Source organism: Oryctolagus cuniculus, chromosome 10 (assembly GCF_964237555.1).
Source record: "Oryctolagus cuniculus chromosome 10, mOryCun1.1, whole genome shotgun sequence".
In the NCBI taxonomy this organism is placed as follows: domain Eukaryota; kingdom Metazoa; phylum Chordata; class Mammalia; order Lagomorpha; family Leporidae; genus Oryctolagus; species Oryctolagus cuniculus.
In genome coordinates this window covers 108,220,330-108,240,414 of record NC_091441.1, presented here as the reverse complement: position 1 = coordinate 108,240,414, position 20,085 = coordinate 108,220,330, and the positions used below count along the sequence as shown (strand labels likewise).

Here is a 20,085-nt window from a genome sequence, read left to right as displayed (position 1 = left end):
CCACCCGAGCGGCAGCCGGCGGCCAAGCCTCGCCTTCCAAACACAGCGGCACCCTCGCCGGCCTAGCCATATGCACCAGCAGACCTGGGGTCAGAGGCCCTCCCTCTCCCCCGCGTCTCCTAAGGCTCTCTCGGGCCCTCCCGCATGCTCCGCCCAGGTCCTCCTGCGGCGGCCTCTGAGACCCTCGTGGCCAGCGTCCACGCGATCACCACGACCCCCCGGGCCGGGAGACCCGCGGTGCGGGCGAGCCGGCACGGGCGGTCGTGCAGCCGTGCCGAGGGCACCAGTGAGTCCCACGGCAGCCGGCCTTTCCTCTCCGGCCACAGGCCCATTCCGGCGGCCGGCCCAGGAACCGCTGTGGCTCTGCGCGCCGCGGACACCGGGCGGGAGCGGCGCTGGCCGCAGACAGCCCCGGGAGTCAGGAATTCCTCAAGGCCTTCTCTCCCGGCAGCGCCCGCCACGCAGGCGGCAACACCGGACAGGGACGCGCCGCAGCAGCCAGCCGCTCGGCCAGCACACGTCCAGGCGCGTCGCGGCGGGCGCCCGGCCAAGGCCACCGGCGCCGCAGGAGCAACTCACCCCGTGCAGGTGGAAGCCTTCGGCGCCGCCGGCGGGCTGTTCGGCGCTGGCGCCCAGGCCCATGGCAGCGGCGCGGCTGGGCCCTGGTGTCCACCACGGCAAGCCGGACTCAGCGCCACCACCGTGGACTCACCCTATCGGCGCTCGATTACCTGCGCCTTGTCACGTGGGCTTCTTGTTACGCCCCCTCCTGACGCACAGGCTCTTAGCAACCGGCCGGCAGCCCTGTTTCCAAGGACGCGCGAGCCTCCAACTTCCGGCCGCGAGAGGCGTGCCCAGGACCCTGACCCGGGAATCTCTCGCGCCGCCCCAGCAGAACCGGACTCGGATCCGCCAGCAGCCGGAGATGAATGGCAGTGACTCCTCCGTCATGGTGCGTGGCCCGGCCGCTCCCTCTGGGGAACTCCGCCCCTGGCCGTGACCCCGCGCCCAGCTACCCCCTCCCTGGCCTCTCCTCCCCTGGCACCAGCCTCCTCAGTCAATCCTGCCCTTACTAAAAAATAGTATTTATTTTTTATTTATTTATGAATGAATGAATGAGACACTGAAAGAAGGCTCCCACCTCTGGCTCACGCCCTGCAGGCCGGCAACAGCCAGGGCTGCTGAACCAGGTGGAAGCGGGGAGCCAGGAAGGCAATCCAGGCCTCCCCCACGGGTGGCCGGGACCTGGGATCCTCAGTCAGCCCTGCTGCTTCCCAGGGCGCGCATTGGCAGGAGGCTGGAGTCGGAGCGGAGCTGCCTTTGAACACAGGCACTGCGCTGTGGGACCCAGAGATCTTAACCACTGGTCTGAACACCTCGCCCCTTCCTTGCTTTTTTTTCCCTTGCCTCCTCTCAAGGTCCCTCTGTGCACCCTGAACCCCAAACTGGTGTCCCCGTCCACTGAGTGCCCCCGAGCCAGGGCCTCCCCTTTCCAGCATCTTCTCATCCCCTTTACCCCCTCTCCCCGGCCAGCCCACACCTCTTCTGTGTCCCCCTCCTCAGTAGATGCCACCACCATTTCTCTCCCAGCCTTAGCTCCTACCTCTCATGCCCATACCCGTCTCCCATCCTACCTATCAGCAAGAAATGTCAGCCCCCCGACGTCTCCCTTCTTTCTTTGAAGCCCGGGACCACCAGCCTCTCTCTGCTGGAGACCAGCGCCCTCCCTCCCACCTGGTTCCTCTGCCTCAGTTCCTCCCAGCAGCACCCACAGAAAAAGCGTGCGATGGAAAAACCGGGCACGGATTTCAACGTGTGCACCCAAATCAACCCATCTTCTAGTTCCTTCTTCCGTGATCTTTCTGAAAGCAGCCTGCCTTAAAACACGCCCCCTCCCCTACCTAAAACCTTCCCACCTGCTTGCTATTCTAGCCGGGAGGGTGTCTGGGCTCTCTGAGACGGCCCACCGCAACTGTCCCCACCCCCACAGACCTCAGGGGAAGTGAGACTTGGCTTTGAAATCTCAGCCCCTGGTACTGCCTGTCCTTTGTCAGGCCACAGCCTCCACGGGCTTCGGCCTCCTTAACTACCGGAGATGTGCGTAACCTAAGGGAGGTAGTTGCCCTCGGAACACCTCCTAACAGGTGGTTGGCCCACAAGCACTTGTGACTATGGTTGCTGGTGTAATTTCTCTAATTTCCCTTTTTTTTATTTTATTTTTTGACAGGCAGAGTGGACAGTGAGAGAGAGAGACAGAGAGAAAGGTCTTCCAGGTCTTCCTTTTGCCGTTGGTTCGCCCTCCAATGGCCGCCGCGGCTGGCGCACTGCGGCTGGCGCGCTGCGGCTGGCGCACCGCGCTGATCCGATGGCAGGAGCCAGGTACTTATCCTGGTCTCCCATGGGGTGCAGGGCCCAAGCACTTGGGCCATCCTCCACTGCACTCCCGGGCCCCAGCAGAGAGCTGGCCTGGAAGAGGGGCAACCGGGACAGAATCCGGCGCCCCGACCAGGACTAGAACCCGGTGTGCCAGCGCTGCAAGGTGGAGGATTAGCCTAGTGAGCCGCGGCGCCGGCCTAATTTCCCTTTATTCCCTATGAGACGGAGTTCAATTCCCCCCATCACTCCTGAACCAGAACCTGTCGGTCATGCCCAGACTCCCCCAGACTTCCTTCTTGGCAAGCTGCGAGGAGCTGCTCCCGGGGCTGCCAAAAATAAAAAGACAAGCCGAGCGAGGCCCAGGCGTCCCCCTCTCCTCCCTTGGCCGAAGCGAGGAGCAGTGCAGGGGCGGCGGGAGCGGGACAGGAGCGCTGGGGCTGCTGCAGCCGGGTCTTCCTCCACACAGGCCGTGATTGTGCACTACAGCCTGGAAAGGTGCTTCCGCCACGTGCAGCAGGCCGCCGCTCTGGGCCTGGAGAGGTTCAGCAATGACCCCGTGTGGCACTTCTTCAGAGCCTACGGAGTCCTCAGGGAAGGTAGGCACGCGGCGGGGTTGGCCGAGCCCAGCCTCCGCCGGGATGCCCACTTGCATCCTAGTTGCGTTCTCCCGGGAAACCGCCTGGTCCCCGGGGGTGGCATCCCCAGGCGGGGCCCCCGGAGCCTGTACAGTCGGCGTCTGGCTGACTCCCGAGGCCTCAGAGCGCTCACGCTCCCTGCTGCGTACCCCAGTTTCCCTGTCTGTGACGTGAGGGGCTGGGGAGCTGACTGCCTGACTGCTGAACTAACCCCAAGCTTGGAAGCCGACAGGCTGTCCTGCAGGAAGAGGAGGAGGAAGTGGCAGGTGGGGGACAGGCAGGCCTGGCACAGGTGCGGGCTCTCCAGTGTAGCTGAGGGCTGGCTGAGTGGCCATGGCCAATGTCAAGGAACACGGCGGGTGACAGGCAGGTAGGTGATGGTTCTAGCAGCTAGCTGGGAACGCCAGGCCACCTTCAAACTGACCCCTTGCCAAGAACCCCAGCATCACAGGTGTCCTCATGAGTACTCACAGGTGTGCGTCTCAGATCCAAGGCCTCCAGTGCCTGGCAGCCTGGTGGCCCACGGAGCCAGCAGCCTTTTCAGGAAACGTCCGCCTTTGAGGAACTTGAGCTCCTAGGGACCCTGCAGAGCAGGCCGTGCCCTGCCAGGGCCCAGCCGTGCTAGGGATCCTGTGTGTCGCCCCTGAGGCTCCCGCCCTCGGGGCCTGGTGCCCGGGGCATTAGCCCGTGGACTGTATTTGCAGAACGCATCCAGGATGCCATCAGCGAGCTGGAGAGCATCCGGAATCACCCGGACGTGGCCCTGTGTTCCATCATGGCCCTGCTATACGCCCACAAATGCTGCGAGACCATCGGTGAGTGCAGCCGTGCTCGGCCAGGCCTGGCCCGGCAGGGGAAGGAAAGCCCCAACTCCCCAGCCCCAGTCCCTCAAGGGCTGCCGAAACAGGTGTGTGCGCACTGCTGCACCCCTCCCCTGTGGGCCTCTTGAGTGGGAGCTGGCAGAGAGCATGCCGGGGAGAGAGGGCTCCTCCCGGGGTGACAGCTACCTTTGCCTTGCCAAGATCTTGTCAGGAAACCCAAGCCACTCTGGGCCATCCTGCTGCTAACTGCCAGCTCTCTAGAGTCAGGGAGAGGATAGGCCCGAGGCCGGGGAGCCAGGCCTGCTCTGAGCAGAAAAGAGATCTCGGGCAGCAACCCTGAGTCCAGATCTGGCTGCAGGTGCCACTGCTTTGCAGGCCCTGGGCTGGCGCTGATCAGCTGCACGGATGGAGGGTGAACCACGCTGCTCCAAGGGCCCTTGGAGTACCACGAGGAGCCGGGCAGCCCTCCTCGTCCTAATTCACCCTCTTCCTCCGCCCCTGGGTTTGCAGACCGAGAAGCGGTCGAGGAGCTGGAGAGCAGCCTACAGGAAACCCACAGGACAGCCAGTGGGTCGGCGCAGTACTACGCCAGCCTCTTCCTCTGGCTCATGGGCCACCACGACAAGGCCAAGGAGTACCTTGACCACACCCTGAAGGCCTCCACTGGCTCCAGAGAGGTACCGGCATGGGACAGCGTGGGTGCCCAGCTCACCACGGCAGGCTGGCCCGTCTCGCCCCTGCAGGGCCCTGGGGCCGGGGAAGGCCATACTCAGGGTCACACAGGAGCCCCACCCACCTTGTCTCAGGGCGAGGCAGAGGCCACATGTCGCCCTTTTTCCACAGATTCTTATCTCTAGATGGGTGTTCTGTGGCCCACATTGCATTTTTTAAAAATCCTGAATTAGCCGCACACATTTAGAAAGCAGATTCCACCTGCCAGTCTGGCTTTCCTGGTTCTTTTGAAAACTCCAGGTGAGCTGGCCAAGCTGGGCATTCCCTCCCCGTGGGGGTCTCTTGGTTCGTATATGAGGGGTTTTCACTGCCTTCGTGGAAAATGAGCGTTTTCAGAAAACTCTGCATGAACTGCAAAAACGTTTGCACCCAAATGATCTTTTAATCTGATTTTCCACGAACTTCTAGAAAGACTGTCGTGCTGTCTGTCTGTCCCAGGGGTGCAGTCTGAAGCCTCGTTCTAGGCCATACACTCCCAGCAGGGCTGATAGCATTTTGGGAGGATGTAAAAATTGGTTCTTGGAGGAGAAAATGAAAAAGGTGTTACTGTTTCTGCATAAAACACAGTTCTCCTGGAGTACATAATACACAGGTACTCCATCTGTGATATTAGCTTTTCAAGGGCTGCTTCAGGGCAGGGGTCTTCCAAGTGCCTCCCAGACCGGGCCCTCCTCATCTGCTGGGAGAAGGCTACTGTGCAACTCGGGTCCATGCGCTCCACCTGGCGCCTGCTCAGCCGCGCAGAGGCCATTCCTGGCTTCCTGCACAGGGCCAGGCCTCAGAGGGGAGGGGCCAGGAGCAGCCCTGCCGTGCCCTGTGCTGGCCCTGACGCCGGTGTAAGCAGGACGTGGTGATAGGGGAGAGGGCCGTGGGGCACGGGAGGGAAGGCCTCCTACGGGGGCCTCCTGGGTTAGCTGTAGTGAACCAGGCGCAGGGGTTAGGGGGAGCTGCTGGCTGGGCCTGGTCCAGAGGAGCCCTGGGATCTGCATGTGGTTGTGCCCGGCGGGGCCTCAGGGTGCAGGGAGGCCAAGGACAGGATGCTATAGCAGGCAAGGCCAGAAGGCCAGGGCACGCAGGACCGAGGGTCGCATCCTTCTCGTCCCTGCCCCAGGACTCTGTGCTCAAAGGCTGGGTTGACCTCACCTCCGACAACCCCCTCGTGGTGAAGAAATCCATCAAGTACCTGGAACAAGGACTTCAGGACACCAAAGACGTGTTGGGGCTGATGGGAAAGGTGGGCAGCAGGGAGGAGAGGGGGTTGTCCTTGGCTGGGGTCCACCGGGAGACCTCACGACAGACCCTCAGTCTGCAGATGCCGCCTCTGGTAGATGAGGAACAGGGGTCCAGAGAGGGTCGGCAACTGACTCAGGGTCACACAGCAGCCCCAGGCCCACTTCAGGGCTCCCCCTCCCTTCCCGTTGGTCTTAGTTTCCAATTCATGCTGTGTGGGGTCTCCTCGGGTTTCCACTCTGTGTCGCTCTCGGTTTGACTCCAACCCCATTTCCCTGGGGTCCCCGCCCCACCCCTTCAGGAAGCCATACTGATGTGAAACCGTGGTCCAACACTTCCCCGGGGGCTGCTGCCCTGGGCCGCTCCTCAGTGGCCACGTGTCTGAGCCCCTCTGGGTGGACACTGACCAGGGGCTCCTCTCTCGGATCCCACCCTGCCCACTCCCTGCTCCCCCACAGGCCAGGTACCTCATGACGCAGCAGAATTACTCAGGGGCCCTGGAGGTGGTGAACCAGCTCACGGTGGCCTCGGGCAGCTTCCTGCCTGCCCTCATCCTCAAGATGCGGCTGTTCCTGGCTCAGCAGGACTGGGAGCAGGCGGTAGAGACGGCACACAGGTGAGGGCAGGGCCCCTGAGTGCAGCTGTGCAAACACACGCTACCTTCCTCGCTGAGGTACGTGAGGGCGCTTCAGGAAGTCCGTGCGTGGTGGAAAATGCATTGAAAGCTAAGTCCATTTTGGTGCCCAAAAGCGTGACATCCACGCATGGTGTTTTCATAGTATGCATTTTTCATTAACATTTCTTTAAAATATTTGTTTTATTTGAAAGACAGAATTACAGAATGAAGGAGGAAGAGAGAGAGAGGTCTTCCATCCTCTAGTTCACTTCCCTAGTGGCTGCAATGGCCAAAACTGGGCCAGACCGAAGCCAGGGGCCGGGAGCTTCTTTGGGGTCTCCCCATGGAAGTGCAGGGATCCAAGCACTTGGGCCATCCTCTGTTGCTTTCCCAGGCACGTTATCAGAGAGCTGGATTGAAAGTGGAGTGGTCAGGAATTGAACCGGTGCCCATATGGGATGCCAGCACTGGAGGCAACGGCTCTACCCGTTCTGCCACAGCACTGGCCCATTTCATCAACTTTTGCAGACTCTTCATACACTCCTTTCTTAAAAGATGGTACACTCCTTTCTTAAAAGATGGGGATAGTGGCCGGCGTCACGGCTCACTAGGCTAATCCTCCGCCTGCGGTGCCAGCACACTGGGTTCTAGTCCCGGTCGGGGCGCCAGATTCTGTCCCGGTTGCCCCTCTTCCAGGCCAGCTCTCTGCTGTGGCCCGGGAGTGCAGTGGAGGATGGCCCAGGTGCTTGGGCCCTGCACCCCATGGGAGACCAGGAGAAGCACCTGGCTCCTGCCTTCAGATCAGCGCAGTATGCTGGCCACAGCACGCCAGCCACAGTGTCCATTGGAGGGTGAACCAACAGCAAAAGGAAGACCTTTCTCTCTGTCTCTCTCTCACTGTCCACTCTGCCTATCAAAACAAAACAAAACAAAAAAAAAACCAGCGTGAAGATGGGTGTGACAGAGGGCAGGGTTATAGATAAAGATAGGATTGCAGTGGAGGGGACAGTGAGGGAGGAGGATGGCTGGGAGCCAACCGTTTACTCAGCCATGGTGACTCAAGGCCAGGAGCTCTAGTCCAAGATGGGTCAGGAAATTGAGGGGCAGGCGTTTGGCGTAGCTGTTACAACACCCATTGCAATGCCCACATCCGCTATCAGAGTGCCTGGGTTTGAGTCCTGGCTCCACCCTCAATTCCAGCTTCCTGCTAATACACACAGTGGGAGGCAGCAGTGGTGGTTCACAGTAGCTGGGTGCCTGCCACCCACCCACGAGATCTGGGTTGAGTTCCTGGCTCCTGGCTTCGGTTTGACCCAGCCATGGACTGTGACAGTCATTTTGGAAATGAACCAGAGGATGGGAGCACTGTGTCTCCTAAATCAACAAGTGGAAAAAAAAAAAAAAAAAAACAACTAGGCCTGGCGTTGAGAAGAGACGTGCAGGAAACCAGCAAGGAACGCAAGGCAGCGAGGACTGCAGGTGGAACATGGTTGCCCCTGTGGATTCACGGAGCTGCGGGGGTTGGGGAGGCTGAGACCACCACGCTCTTGAATCATTTTAAACTCCAAGGATGACATACTTCACTGAACACCTTGGGGGCCAAGGTCACTGGGGACTTTGAGAGAAGAGTTTGAGTAGTAGGCAGCAACCCTGGGCCAGGGAGCTGTGAGGTCAGGAGTCGAGGGAGCCATGTACCCAGTGAAAGTGACCTTGGGCATACGGGCAGGTCGACGGGGAGGAGCGTCCGATGGAGGCTTTCTAAGGACATCCTTCTCTATATAACTGAAGTATATCCCTCAAACTTTTTTTTTTTTTGGTAAAGATTTATTTTATTTATTTGAAAGAGTTACAGAGAGAGGTAGAGCCAGAGAGAGAGAGAGAGAGAGGTCTTCCATCTGCTGGTTCAATCCTCAAATGGCTACAGCAGCCTGAGCTGTGCCAATCTGAAGCCAGGAGCCAGATGCTTATTCCAGATCTCCCACGTGGGTGCAGGGGCCCAAGGACTTGGGCCATCTTCCACTGCTTTCCCAGGCCATAACAGAGAGCTGGATTGGAAGAGGAGCAGCCAGGACTAGAACCGGCACCCTTTGAAAAGTTAGTGAGAAAACGTAATTAAAAGATACAGTAGTTTTGGTGCAAACATTTTTTTGTTTTTGAAATCTCTGCATGGTTTTTTCCTAACGCACATTTTCCCTGAACTTGCTGAAGACCACTCATATATAATACCAGTTCTAAGAAAAAAAAAATCGCTCTTGGCCTTTTGGCTAAGCTCAAGTATAGGAAAAAAAAAATAGATACACGAAAACCATAAACAGACCACCTCCTTCTTCCCTGTGAATGGATGCTAATGCCTCTGATGAGAACTGGAACTTAAACCACTTTGTAAATATATATATATATATATATATATATATATAATTTTGAGAGGCAGAAAAAGAGAGAGAGCTCCCATCTGTTGGTTCCCTCCCCAGGTACCCACCATAGCTGGGACTGGGCTGACCAAAGCTGAGAGCCAGGAATTAAGTCCAGGTCTCCTATATAAATGGTAGGAGCTCCAGTTACTTGAACCATCACTACTGTTTCCCAGGAGTATGTGTTAGCAAGGCATTGGAGTTAAAAGTCAGAGGCAGCTGCTGAAGCCAGGCATTCCAGTGTGGGACACAGGCATCTTTTTTTTTTTTTTTTTTGACAGGCAGAGTGGACAGTGAGAGAGAGAGAGACAGAGAGAAAGGTCTTCCTTTGCCGTTGGTTCACCCTCCAATGGCCGCCGCGGCCGGCGCGCTGCGGCCGGCGCACCGCGCTGATCCGATGGCAGGAGCCAGGAGCCAGGTGCTTTTCCTGGTCTCCCATGGGGTGCAGGGCCCAAGCACCTGGGCCATCCTCCACTGCACTCCCTGGCCACAGCAGAGAGCTGGCCTGGAAGAGGGGCAACCAGGACAGAATCCGGCGCCCCGACCGGGACTAGAACCTGGTGTGCCGGCGCCGCAAGGCGGAGGATTAGCCTAGTGAGCCGCGGCGCCGGCCAGGACACAGGCATCTTAATTGGCGAGTCATCTGTGAGGCCAGATGCCTGCCCTCCGCCCCCTTGAATCTTGCAGAGAGGTGGCAGATGCAAAGCCGTCGCACCCTGGCCAGCCTGCAGGTGCCATGTGTTTAATGTCATAGCGAGCCCTCAGCTCCCCTCTCACAGTGTAGACCTGGCCAGGGTCCTGAAAGCCTGCTTTGGAATCTGGGCCTTGGGCCAGCAAGCTTACCTGGAAACACCTGGCTGAATGCCACAACCGTGGGCGTACATAGGCTCCCTCGCCCTGGCCCTGTGCACCCACATGCAAGGAGCCAGTGTTTGTTGCCAACAGGTTGAGTGTGATACCACAGTCCATGCATAGTTAGTCTATATTGTGCTTTTTAAAAATATTTACTTTTTATTTATTTGAAAGGCAGAGTTACAAAGAGGCAACAACAGCGGGGGGCGGGGGGGAGGGGTCTTTTATCCGCTGGTTCACTCCCCAAATGGCTACAATGGCCGGAGCTGTGCCAATCTGAAGCCAGGAGCCAGAAGCTTCTTCCAGTTCTCCCACATGGGTGCAGGAGCCCAAGCACTTGGGCCATCTTCCACTGCTTTCCCAGGCCATAGCAGGGAGCTGGATCAGAAGTGGAGCAGCTGGGACTTGAACCAGCACCCATATGGGATGCTGGCACTGCAGGCGGCGGCTTTACCTGCTACACCACACCCCGTTTTTTCTTTCCATCTTAAGTCAGACTGCTGCTGGGCACCTTTCTGCCTGCCCCCCACCCCAGACCATGGTACTGTGTTCCCATCTGATTAGTCAGGTGGTATGGATGAGTCTCTGTAACAGTTCTCAAAGATACAGGGCACAGAGCATAGAAGGCCATTCCTCTCTCAGAAGTCTGGTCGTTCAACTTCTAGGATGGTGGCTTAACAATGTGGGGTCCCAGGCCCCTTCCCTCTTGTTGCTCTACTGTTCCTCCAGTGTTGTTCACATGGTCCACATTCCAGCCAGCAGGAAGGAGGGAAGAGCAGGAAGGGAAAGTTTGTTGGATAAGGCGCTTATCACACTGATGTGCTTCTCATTGGTCAGAACTCAGTCACATGACCACACTGAAGCTGCAGTGGAGCCTGGGAAATGTAGTCTTTAGCCTGGGCAAGCATGTGGCTGGCTAATTTGGAAATTATGTCATTAAAAGAAGGGGAGAATGGATATTAAAAGGGCGGGTGCAGTGGCTCACTAGGCTAATCCTCCGCCTTGTGGCGCCGGCAAAAAAAAAAAAAGAAGTTGCCAACCTGCTTGTCCCAGTCTTGCCTCTTGACACCGATTCACATGGCTGTCCTTCCCATTTCAGAATCCTGGAGAGGGACGAGAACAGTATTGATGCCTACCAAATGCTGGCTGTGCACGAGCTCGCAAGAGAAGGCAACATGACCACTGTAAGTTGTTTCAGGACTCAGACTCTGGTGGGTGTTTGTTTGTTTGTTTGTTTGTTTTACAGGCAGAGTGGACAGTGAGAGAGAGAGACAGGGAGAAAGGTCTTCCTTTGCCGTTGGTTCACCCTCCAATGGCCGCTGCGCACTGCGGCCAGCGCACCACGCTGATCCGATGGCAGGAGCCAGGAGCCAGGTGCTTTTCCTGGTCTCCCATGGGGTGCAGGGCCCAAGCACTTGGGCCATCCTCCACTGCACTCCCTGGCCACAGCAGAGAGCTGGCCTGGAAGAGGGGCAACCGGGACAGAATCCGGCGCCCCGACCAGGACTAGAACCTGGGGTGCTGGCGCTGCAAGGCGGAGGATTAGCCTAGTGAGCTGAGGCTCCGGCCCGAGGACTCAGACTCTGAACCCTGAGACAGACGTGAGGAGGAAGCCCTCGTAACCTGTAGCATCCCCAACCTCAAGGCCTTAGGGGAGCCCCTGGATCTGAGCTGCCTCCTCTCCATCCCACCCCAGCCCTTGCTGCTAAGAGGGCAGGGGTCTGCTCCGATTTGGCCCTTTGGGCCATGCAGCTCAAGACTTTGGTAGTGAGGGTGACACTGGCTCGGCCTTGTGCTTGCAATGGGAACCTGGCCAGGGACCCGGCCAAGCCTCGGGCTCCTCACGCATTGAGTGGACGTGATGGCACACAAGTGTGAGGTTGTGGAAATGACTAAATGAGATGAGGCAGGAAGTGGAGAGCAGTGCCTGGCACACTGTAAATTTCAGTCAGTGTTAACAGAGGTCAGGGCAGTGTTTCAGAATTCAAGAAATGCCATTTTTTAAAAAAAAGATTTATTTATTTAACTATAAGGCAGAGATACAGAGAGCAGAGACAAAGGTCTTCCACCCACTGGTTTACCCCCCCCCCCCCCCAGTGGCTGCAACAGCCAGAGTTGGGCCAATCCGAAGTTAGGAGCCAGGAGCTTCTTCCGGGTCTCCCATGTGGGTACAGGGGCCCAAGCACTTGGGCCATCTTCCACTGCTTTCCCAGGCCACAGCAGAGAGCTGGATCAGAAGTGGAGTAGCTGGGACCTGAACCAGCACTCACATGGGATGCCAGCACTGCAGGTGACAGCTTTACCTGCTACACCACAGTGCCAGCCCCCAAGAAATGCCATTGTTTAAGGGAATGGTTATGGAATTGCCTGGAAAATGACCAGATAGTAGCTAGCCCCTAAGCCTTGGTGTTTTCCAAAGAAATCCAACATAGTCCTCAAAAGCAGTCAGGAACACCTATGATTCCTTTTATTATTACTATTTTTTTTATTTATTTTAATTTACTTGAAATGTAGAGCAACGTACACAGAGACAAAGAAAGAACTTCTCTCTGCTGATTTACTCCCCTAATGTCTGCAACAGCCAGGGCTGGACCAAGCCAAACCTCCGAGTCCAGAACCCCATCTCAGTCTCCACGTGGGTGGCAGGGGCCCAGGCACTTGAGTTATCTTCTGCTGCCTCCCAGGACGCGTTAGCAGGGACTGGGTGGGAAGCAGAGCAGCCGAGACCCTGAGTTGGCACTCGGACGTGGCATGTGAGCGTCCCGAGTGGCAGCTGAGCCCACTGCACCACAACACCCACTTCTAGAATTCTTAATGAAACATTGGTGTTCAGATGTGTTGCTTTCAAAAAAAAAAAAAAAAAGAGTTTGTATTTTTAGCTGAAGCATCACCTTTTGAATAAACAAAGTGCACTGGTTTGTGGAGCCTGGAGCAAATTGAGAGTCTCTGTGGGGTCACGGCAGGAAGAGGCAACTTCCGGTTCCTGCTGCACAGCTCTGAGATTGTGGGTTTGGTGGGGTGGGGTGAGATGGAGGGGACAGTCCATATTTAGAAGGAACCTTCAACGAGGGCCCCAGCCCTGCCTCTAGGTGGGAACCAAAGAACAAAGCCATCCTCAGCACCTGGGCAGGCCTTTCTGGGCCCTGGCCTGGGGGTTAATCCCAGCGGCAGAGTTCACATACAGTAGCCTTGTGTGCCTCACCTCAAACCCTGGCCTGTGGGCCGTCACTGCCTGGGTTTCTCCTTTGACACTAGGTTGCTGCCAGAACCAAGAACTCCCTCCTTCTGGGTGAGGAGAGGGCGCAAGTTCATCAGGAAGAACCCAGGCTCCGGGCAGGCACTGTAGTGCAGGGCGTCAAGCCACTGCTCGGGACGCCCACATCTCCGATTGCAGTGCTGGTTTGAGTCCCAGCTGTTCCACGCTTTGCGTCCAGCTTCCTGCTAATGCACCTGGAAGGCAGCAGATGATGGCCCAAGTGCTTGGGTTCCTGTTAGCCACATGTTAGGCCCGGATGAGAGTCCCAACACTGGCTATTGCAGGCATTTGGGGACTGAACTAAAGAATGGAAGATCTGTTTCTCTCCCTCCCTCCCTCCCTCCTTCTCTCTGTCTCTCTCTGGCTCTTGCTCTCTCTCTCAAGCAGATGGAAATAAATACACACACACACACACACACACACATACACATACAAACAGCAACAACAAAAACCAGAACCCTAGCTGGCAGACTGATTGCCTGACCCTTCTGACCCTTCACTGCTGTAGTGGGAAGTTTGGGCAGTGACATTGACCTACAGAGCTGTTGGGAGGGTTTTCTGTACTGACAGAGGTGCCAATACGGTGACAAATAGCAACATGGAGCAGAGGCCCCGTGCTAGCCCAGGTGGTTTGCCAAAGTCCTGGCCTGCTATGGTGTAGACCCTTGTATGACTTTGCTCCTGGCTCTGCCTCAGTAGGTCTGAACGGGCAGCTTCTCATCACAAACTCAGAATTGAGGGGTAGTGCCAGGTCCTAGCTGAATAATGTTCCAGCAAGCTCCATCTGGGAGGTTTTGAAATAATTCTTAACGCCAGGACCACCCCAGCCTGGTTTCATCTGAGTCTCGGGCTTGGGCGATGCCTGAGCATGGGTATTTTTTACATCTCCCAATTGATGCTAATGTGCAGCCAGGGCTGAGAGCCACTGCCCAACCCTGGCTCTGCATGCTGCCTTTGACGTTGTCTGTTTTGTCCCGGCAGGCTGCTGATCATGTTAGCAACCTGATTAAGGCGCTGGAGATGAGCGAGCCCCAAAATCCAAGACTCCATCTGGAAAAAGTTCTGGTGGTTAGCAGGCTGGTAAGAAGTCTCCCCTGGCTTCCGGAATGGTCTCCTTGCTTTCCTTAGGGGACCTCAGCTCCCCTGGGGAGCCCCCTGCACACCTGAGCCTCTCCTCCTGCTTCAAACTCAGCCCATCCTCTGTGGCTGTTCCTTGCCTCTGGCTGATGACTGACATGTGGGCTGTATATCCTTGGCTCAGATGCTCCTCATGGGGTCTTAAGGTGCCTTACTTTGGGAAAGAAGGCAGTGTCCCAGCTGTTCTGCAGAAGAGCCACGTCCAGCCCTGGCTTCAGGTGCTGGGGCACCCAGCTCCAGTATTTATTTATTTTTTTGAAGATTTTATTTATTTATTTGAAAAAGTTACACAGAGAGAGAAGGAGAAGCAGAGAGAGAGGTCTTCCATCCACTGGTTCACTTCCCAATTGGCCATAACGGCCAGATCTGCACTGATTTGAAGACAGGAGACAGGAGCTTCTTCCAGGTCTCCCATGCGGGTGCAGGGGCCCAAGGACTTGGGCCATCTTCTACTGCTCTCCCAGGCCACAGCAGAGAGCTGGATCAGAAGTGAAGCAGCCGGGACTCGAATAGGCACCCATATGGGATGCCAGCACTGCAGGCAGTGGCTTTACCCACTATGCCACAGTGCCAGCCCCTCCAGTATTTATGTTTATGGAATCAGCCTGGGGCAGCTGCCAGTCTTCTTAGGTCTGTTTGACGAAGGTCCAAATAGAGCAGCTTGTCCAAGGATCTGTGTCCCTGTCAGATCGTGCGGCCCCAAAGCAAAACTAAGAACGTGGACAGCTCTGGGGCCTCGGGGACCCAAGTACAGGGCGGGAGGCCGCGAGGATGCCTCCTGTCCCTCCGTCTGTGCATGCACTCCACACGGGGCGGGAGGCAGATGGTGGCTGGTGGCAGCGCTGCCCAACACGGGGCATAAAGGGCTTCTCTCTCCCGGCTTTAGTCTTTGAAAAACCTCTTTGTGAACGCTTGGCCAGACAGGAGATGGGTCCTTGGGAGGTCCCTGTGGCCGAGGGAGGTTCCTAAGGCTGCACAGCCCTGCCAGGGCGTCCCCCATTCCTGGCGTGCCCTTGCTGAGGAGGGCTGGACTGACAGGACTCCCCGTCCCCACCTGCCTGTTCTGTGCAGTGTGGGAGGCACCAGGCCGTTCTCCAGCTGGTGGGGAGCTTCATGGAGCGCATCTTCCTGGCCACCCCCTCCTACGCCCAGGCGGCCACCGAGCTGGGCTACCTCCTCGTCCTGCGGAACCAGGTGAAGGAGGCGTTTCTGTGGTACTCAGAGGCCATGAAGCTGGACGAGGGCAGCGTGGCTGCCTTGACAGGTCTGTATAGGCCGGGAGGGGCGGGGTTGGGAGCCCAGCCGGGCAGCCTCCGGGGGTCTAGAGGAGGAGCCGTTCTCCACAGAGGGTTCGTGAGTTGAGGGGTACGCTGCGTGATGGGGTGGCCTTCTGCAGATCCACAAGCGTGGAAGTGAAAGGTACGGGACTGCTCAGAAGTGTGGGCAAAATCGGTCCCTGGTTGTCCAAACTGGCTCTCCCGGAAGACTGGCAACCTCAACCTTCTACTCGGTGGGCCCTGCTTCCCCTTGGAGACCAGCGTTGGATACAGTCCCACCCCCATGCCCTGCTCACACATGCACACACTTACACACGTGTACTCACACACACGTGCAGACACACACACACATGCACACGCACACACATGCACACGCACACATGCCTCCAGATGTGCCTCCCCCGCAGGTCCCAGAACTGAAGGCCACCAGCAATGGTTGTTCTGAGAGTTTTATTTCCCTGTCCAGATGCTTTTTTACAAATCCCTTCTATAAATGTCAAATAATTTCCTCCACATTCCCATTTTCATTTTACACTTTTTTTTTCCCTCAAAACTTCCCATACCATGGTCTCTGGCACATTTTTTTTTTTAGGTTTATTTTATTTATTTGAAAGGTATAGTTACAGAGGAAGAGAGGGGGAGACAGAGATCTTCCATCCACAGGTTCTCTCCAAATGGCCACAACGGGCAGGTCTGGGTCAGACCAAAACCAAGAGCCAGGAACTTCTTCTGGGTCTTCCACATGGGTGCAGGGACCCAAGCACTTGGCCCGTCTTCCACTGCTTTCCCAGGCCATAGCAGAGAGCTGGGTTGGAAGTGGAGCAGCCAGGACATGAACCAGGACATGGATGAGAAGTGGAGGAGTTAGGATCCAAACCCATCCTCTCATATGGGATGTGTGCACAATAAAGTGTGCTTCTCCAGACAGTATGGTATAGCCTGCCCATTTTCTTTGCTCCATTATCAGGGAGCTGGATGGAATATGGAGCAGCTGGGACTGGAACCAGCACCCATATGGGATGTGGGCACTGTAGCTGGTGTCGCTGGCCCCCTCTGGTGTATTCTAAATGACCACATTTGATTTGGGTTGAGGAAGCCATGTGACCCAGTGCTGAGAGCTGGTCGGTTCCTGCCCTGACCCGAGGGTAAGTCAGGCACATTTGCCCCACCCCCCAGGCTCCTCTTATTCCCAGTATCCTCTGAGTAGATGCTCATGGTTTCTGCCAGGCTGGGCCCTCAGATCCATGTCTCTCCTCCCGTCCTAAATCCTCTGAAAATTGTAAAAGACATTCTGAACAGATAACAAATCCATTGCAGCCCAGCAACATGGTTCAGTAGGACCAGCAACTTTGGAGAACTTCGGATTTCTACAAGATGCAAGGTTACTGATATCAAACACATGACAATTCCAGGTAGAGCTAGAAACCCCTAAGTCGGCATGGGCAGAGCTGGGTCAGCTAACGAATGAGCTTTCCCCAAAGAGCTCCAGTCAAGACTGAAGAAGCAGCTCAGGGCGGCCAGGGGCTGCGAGTCAGGCAGGGCAGCAGGCAGTGAGAAGACCCTGGTGGGGTGGGTGGAGCCATGCCCAGCCCAGGGACAGGCATCCAGGAGCCTCTCTCTCATGGGCCTTGGGTCAGGTGACTTCCCACTTGGCCCAGGGACTTGAAGGACAAAAAGGCCAGGCTGCTCAGCACACAGGCAAAATCCCCTAAAATGTTCCTTTATCAGGGAGAGCCCCAGCAGTCAGCCAGAGGGAAGTGCAGTGGCCAGAAAACCTGTGTCACTCACCCCAGCCCAAGCCCTACCCACTCGTGTGCCTGGAGTCACCATCCTATCTGCTCGCTGTGGGAAAACTAGTGACCCTAACAGTTTGGGAAATCCGCCTGGCAACTAGCGCTCAGCGGTCTAGTCCTTTATTTGTAAATCTGCCAGCAGCCTGGAAGAGGGGCCGAGTGGACCATGCAGAGCAGTGGCCCTTGGAGCAGCAGAGGTGAGGCTGGGTGCAGAAAAGACTTTTCTCCTCCAAAACACCTGCAGTGTGTTTGGCCAAGCTTTTATGTCAAGTTGAGAACAGACTGCTATGAAAGAGGCACAGAGAACAAAAGAGCGTTGCTGAACATGGAAAACGTCATTACCGAGTGTAGAAGCCCGTGGGCAGGCCAAATAGTGGCCAGGAAGTAACTCACTCACCAAGGTGGCGATGAGGACAACAGTGAGGAGGCGTGAGTGCTCCCGAACACCCGGGAAATTATCTGTGAAACGAGTAAGAGGAACCGAGAGTGGTACTCTCAGCATCAAAGCGTATCACAAAACCACAGAGAGTAAGTCAGCCCGAGGCCGGCGCCTGTGGAATAAACAGACAACGAGACATGGAAGTCCTGGTTGCAAACCAGTAGGTTGTTCAGTGACTCCTGCTTGAACACCTGGCTTTCCATCGTAAAATAAAAAATGCATACGTATATATGCGCATGCAATTCCCTACCTCACACCATATTCAAATTCCAGGTGCATTAAGTATTTGAACATAAAATTAGGATTTTTAAACCTGATTACAGGCTCAGAAGTTGTAGAGGCAACTATTCTATCTATTTGCATAAATACTAGATGGTGATAGACAAGGTAAAAACATAGTTAAAATATAGGTGGGAAGCATGTAGAAAATGCAACACTGGTTCATCTTAGTAGGTCAGACAAAAACAGCACCCGAAAATAAAAACAAGTAGGCTATGAACAGGCAACTCACAGCAAAAAAGGAAAGTCTGTGAAAAGATTAGTATTCTCCCTAATAAAGATGTGGATTGAAACTGGTTCCTTTTCTGTTTCTAAATTGGCAAAGATCAGCCTGTGAATTTGTTGGGAAAGGACACTTAAAATTCTTGGCAATAATGTAAATTCAGATAACTCCAGAGAGCAAGTTGGCCTTATCTGTTGGTGATTAATTAAATGAGTTTTTTGAGAGGCGGATAGACAGAGTTCCTATGTCCTACTTTACTCCCAGGTGCCCACAATGGTCAGGGTGGAACAAGGACCAGGCTGGGCATGAAGCTGGGGTGCAGGAACTCAACCCAAGTCTTCCACATGGATGTCAGGAATCCAATTGAGCCATCACAGCTGCCTCCTAGGGTCTGTGTTAGCTAGAAGCTGGGTATTAAACCCAGGTACTCCAGCATGGGACATGTATGTCTCAGCTGTTAGGATAAACCCTTGTCTGCCCATCTGTATGCATATTAAATATGCATGCCTCTTGACTCGTCAGCTCTAGTTCAGGAATTAGAACATAGGAAAATACTCACCATGGCATCGTAATACAAAAACACTGTAAACAAGCTAAATATGCAATTGTTAAATGGTTATATCCACAGAATATTGTGTGTATTGTCAGTAAAGAGAATGGGGTAGGCTTGTATGAAGTGATGGGAAAACAAGTCCATCATATATAAAGTTGTAAGGTGGTATATATGCACTTTGATTGCCATGTGTATGCACGTCTTGAAACCATTGGTAGGCTCATCTGTGTGTGTACGTACATTAATAACATATACTTAAAACAGTGTTGGAAGGAATAGCCCCCACATGCTTACTGGTGGTCACCTGTAGAGACAGAATTGTTAAGCCAGAGGATGAGCTGGAGTTGCTTTTCTACATTTGCCCGTATGATTTGAATTCTTTCCTTTGCGGGTGTTTCACACTTTGAGAAGACGCTGGGAGAGATCTGCCCTGGGACACCTTCCTTCCTCTGTCTCACCCGTGTCCTTGACCCTGTGGGCTGCTCAGCCTCGTTCTGTCCATTCACAGGGATCATCTGGTGCCAGATCTTGGAGGGCCACCTGGAAGAGGCGGGGCACCAGCTGGAATTCCTGAAGGAGGTGCAGCAGTCCCTAGGGAAGTCGAAGGTCAGCACTCCCGGGGGCGTGGAGGGCTCCGGGTCGTGTCCCCTGCCCTCTTCCCACTGCCCTCTTCCAGCAGGGAACAGCCGAGGTGGCCTGCGCCTCCACTTTGCCCCTGAGACTCGGGCCTCGCTTCTGCAGGTGCTGGTTTTCCTCCAGGCTCTTCTGGCCTCCAGGAAGAGCAAGGGGGAACAGGAGGTCACGGCGCTGCTCCAGGAGGCCGTGGAGCTCCACTTCTGCGGCATGCGAGGCCTCCCCATGGGCTGCGAGTACTTTGAAAAGCTGGACCCGCCCTTCCTGGTCTGCGTGGCGAAAGAGTACTTGCTCTTCTGCCCTAAGCAGGTTAGGGAAGGGTCCATCTTCACGGCAGGGCTTTGAGGTGCAGGTTTGGATAGGGCACAGTCCCCAGGCTGGAGTGGGGCTGGGGTGGGGGAAACCAGTACTCTTCAAACTTGAACGTGTGGCGCACAGATCAGCTGGGAGGTGGTTGTCCCAGTGCAACTGCTGACTGTGAGAGCCTCGCAGCCCTGACCAGCTCCCAGGCGATGCTGATGCTGCTGGCCCAGGGAGCACCCTTGGAGGAGGAGGGTGTTGGCCTCTACCCTGCCTTTACCCTGGATTAGAACTTGGCTCCCCATTTTTCCAGAGCCTTCTAAGGTATGTGTTCATCTTGACTTGCTCGTGCCACTTTCTAGGCCAGTTAAGGTCCCTTGTGGACAAGGACTGTATTTTCATGTGTCTTGGTAGCCCCTCCACGCCTCACAGCGCGTCGTTCAGGTATCTGCTGGGTGCTGTACCCTGTGCCAGACATCACCCTGGGTACCAGGGAGACGAGAGTGAGCAGAACAGGGTCCC

The 20,085-nt window shown here is 55.8% G+C and overlaps 1 protein-coding gene across 4 annotated transcripts in view; it reads left to right on the top strand.

Annotated features, from left to right (window-relative positions):
• Window positions 1–70: 70 nt before the first annotated feature.
• The window catches only part of TTC21A (tetratricopeptide repeat domain 21A), a 35,606-nt gene continuing 15,591 nt past the window's right edge, over window positions 71–20,085 (top strand). For all 4 annotated transcript variants that reach the window (XM_051852633.2, XM_051852632.2, XM_070051005.1 and 1 more), the window contains exons 1-11: window positions 71–952; window positions 2,843–2,972; window positions 3,716–3,826; window positions 4,343–4,509; window positions 5,676–5,798; window positions 6,253–6,410; window positions 10,773–10,857; window positions 13,911–14,009; window positions 15,138–15,330; window positions 19,139–19,236; window positions 19,372–19,572. In XM_051852633.2, coding sequence (XP_051708593.2) covers window positions 71–952; window positions 2,843–2,972; window positions 3,716–3,826; window positions 4,343–4,509; window positions 5,676–5,798; window positions 6,253–6,410; window positions 10,773–10,857; window positions 13,911–14,009; window positions 15,138–15,330; window positions 19,139–19,236; window positions 19,372–19,572 — 2,247 coding nt within the window. The remainder of the gene's footprint in view (window positions 953–2,842; window positions 2,973–3,715; window positions 3,827–4,342; window positions 4,510–5,675; window positions 5,799–6,252; window positions 6,411–10,772; window positions 10,858–13,910; window positions 14,010–15,137; window positions 15,331–19,138; window positions 19,237–19,371; window positions 19,573–20,085) is intronic.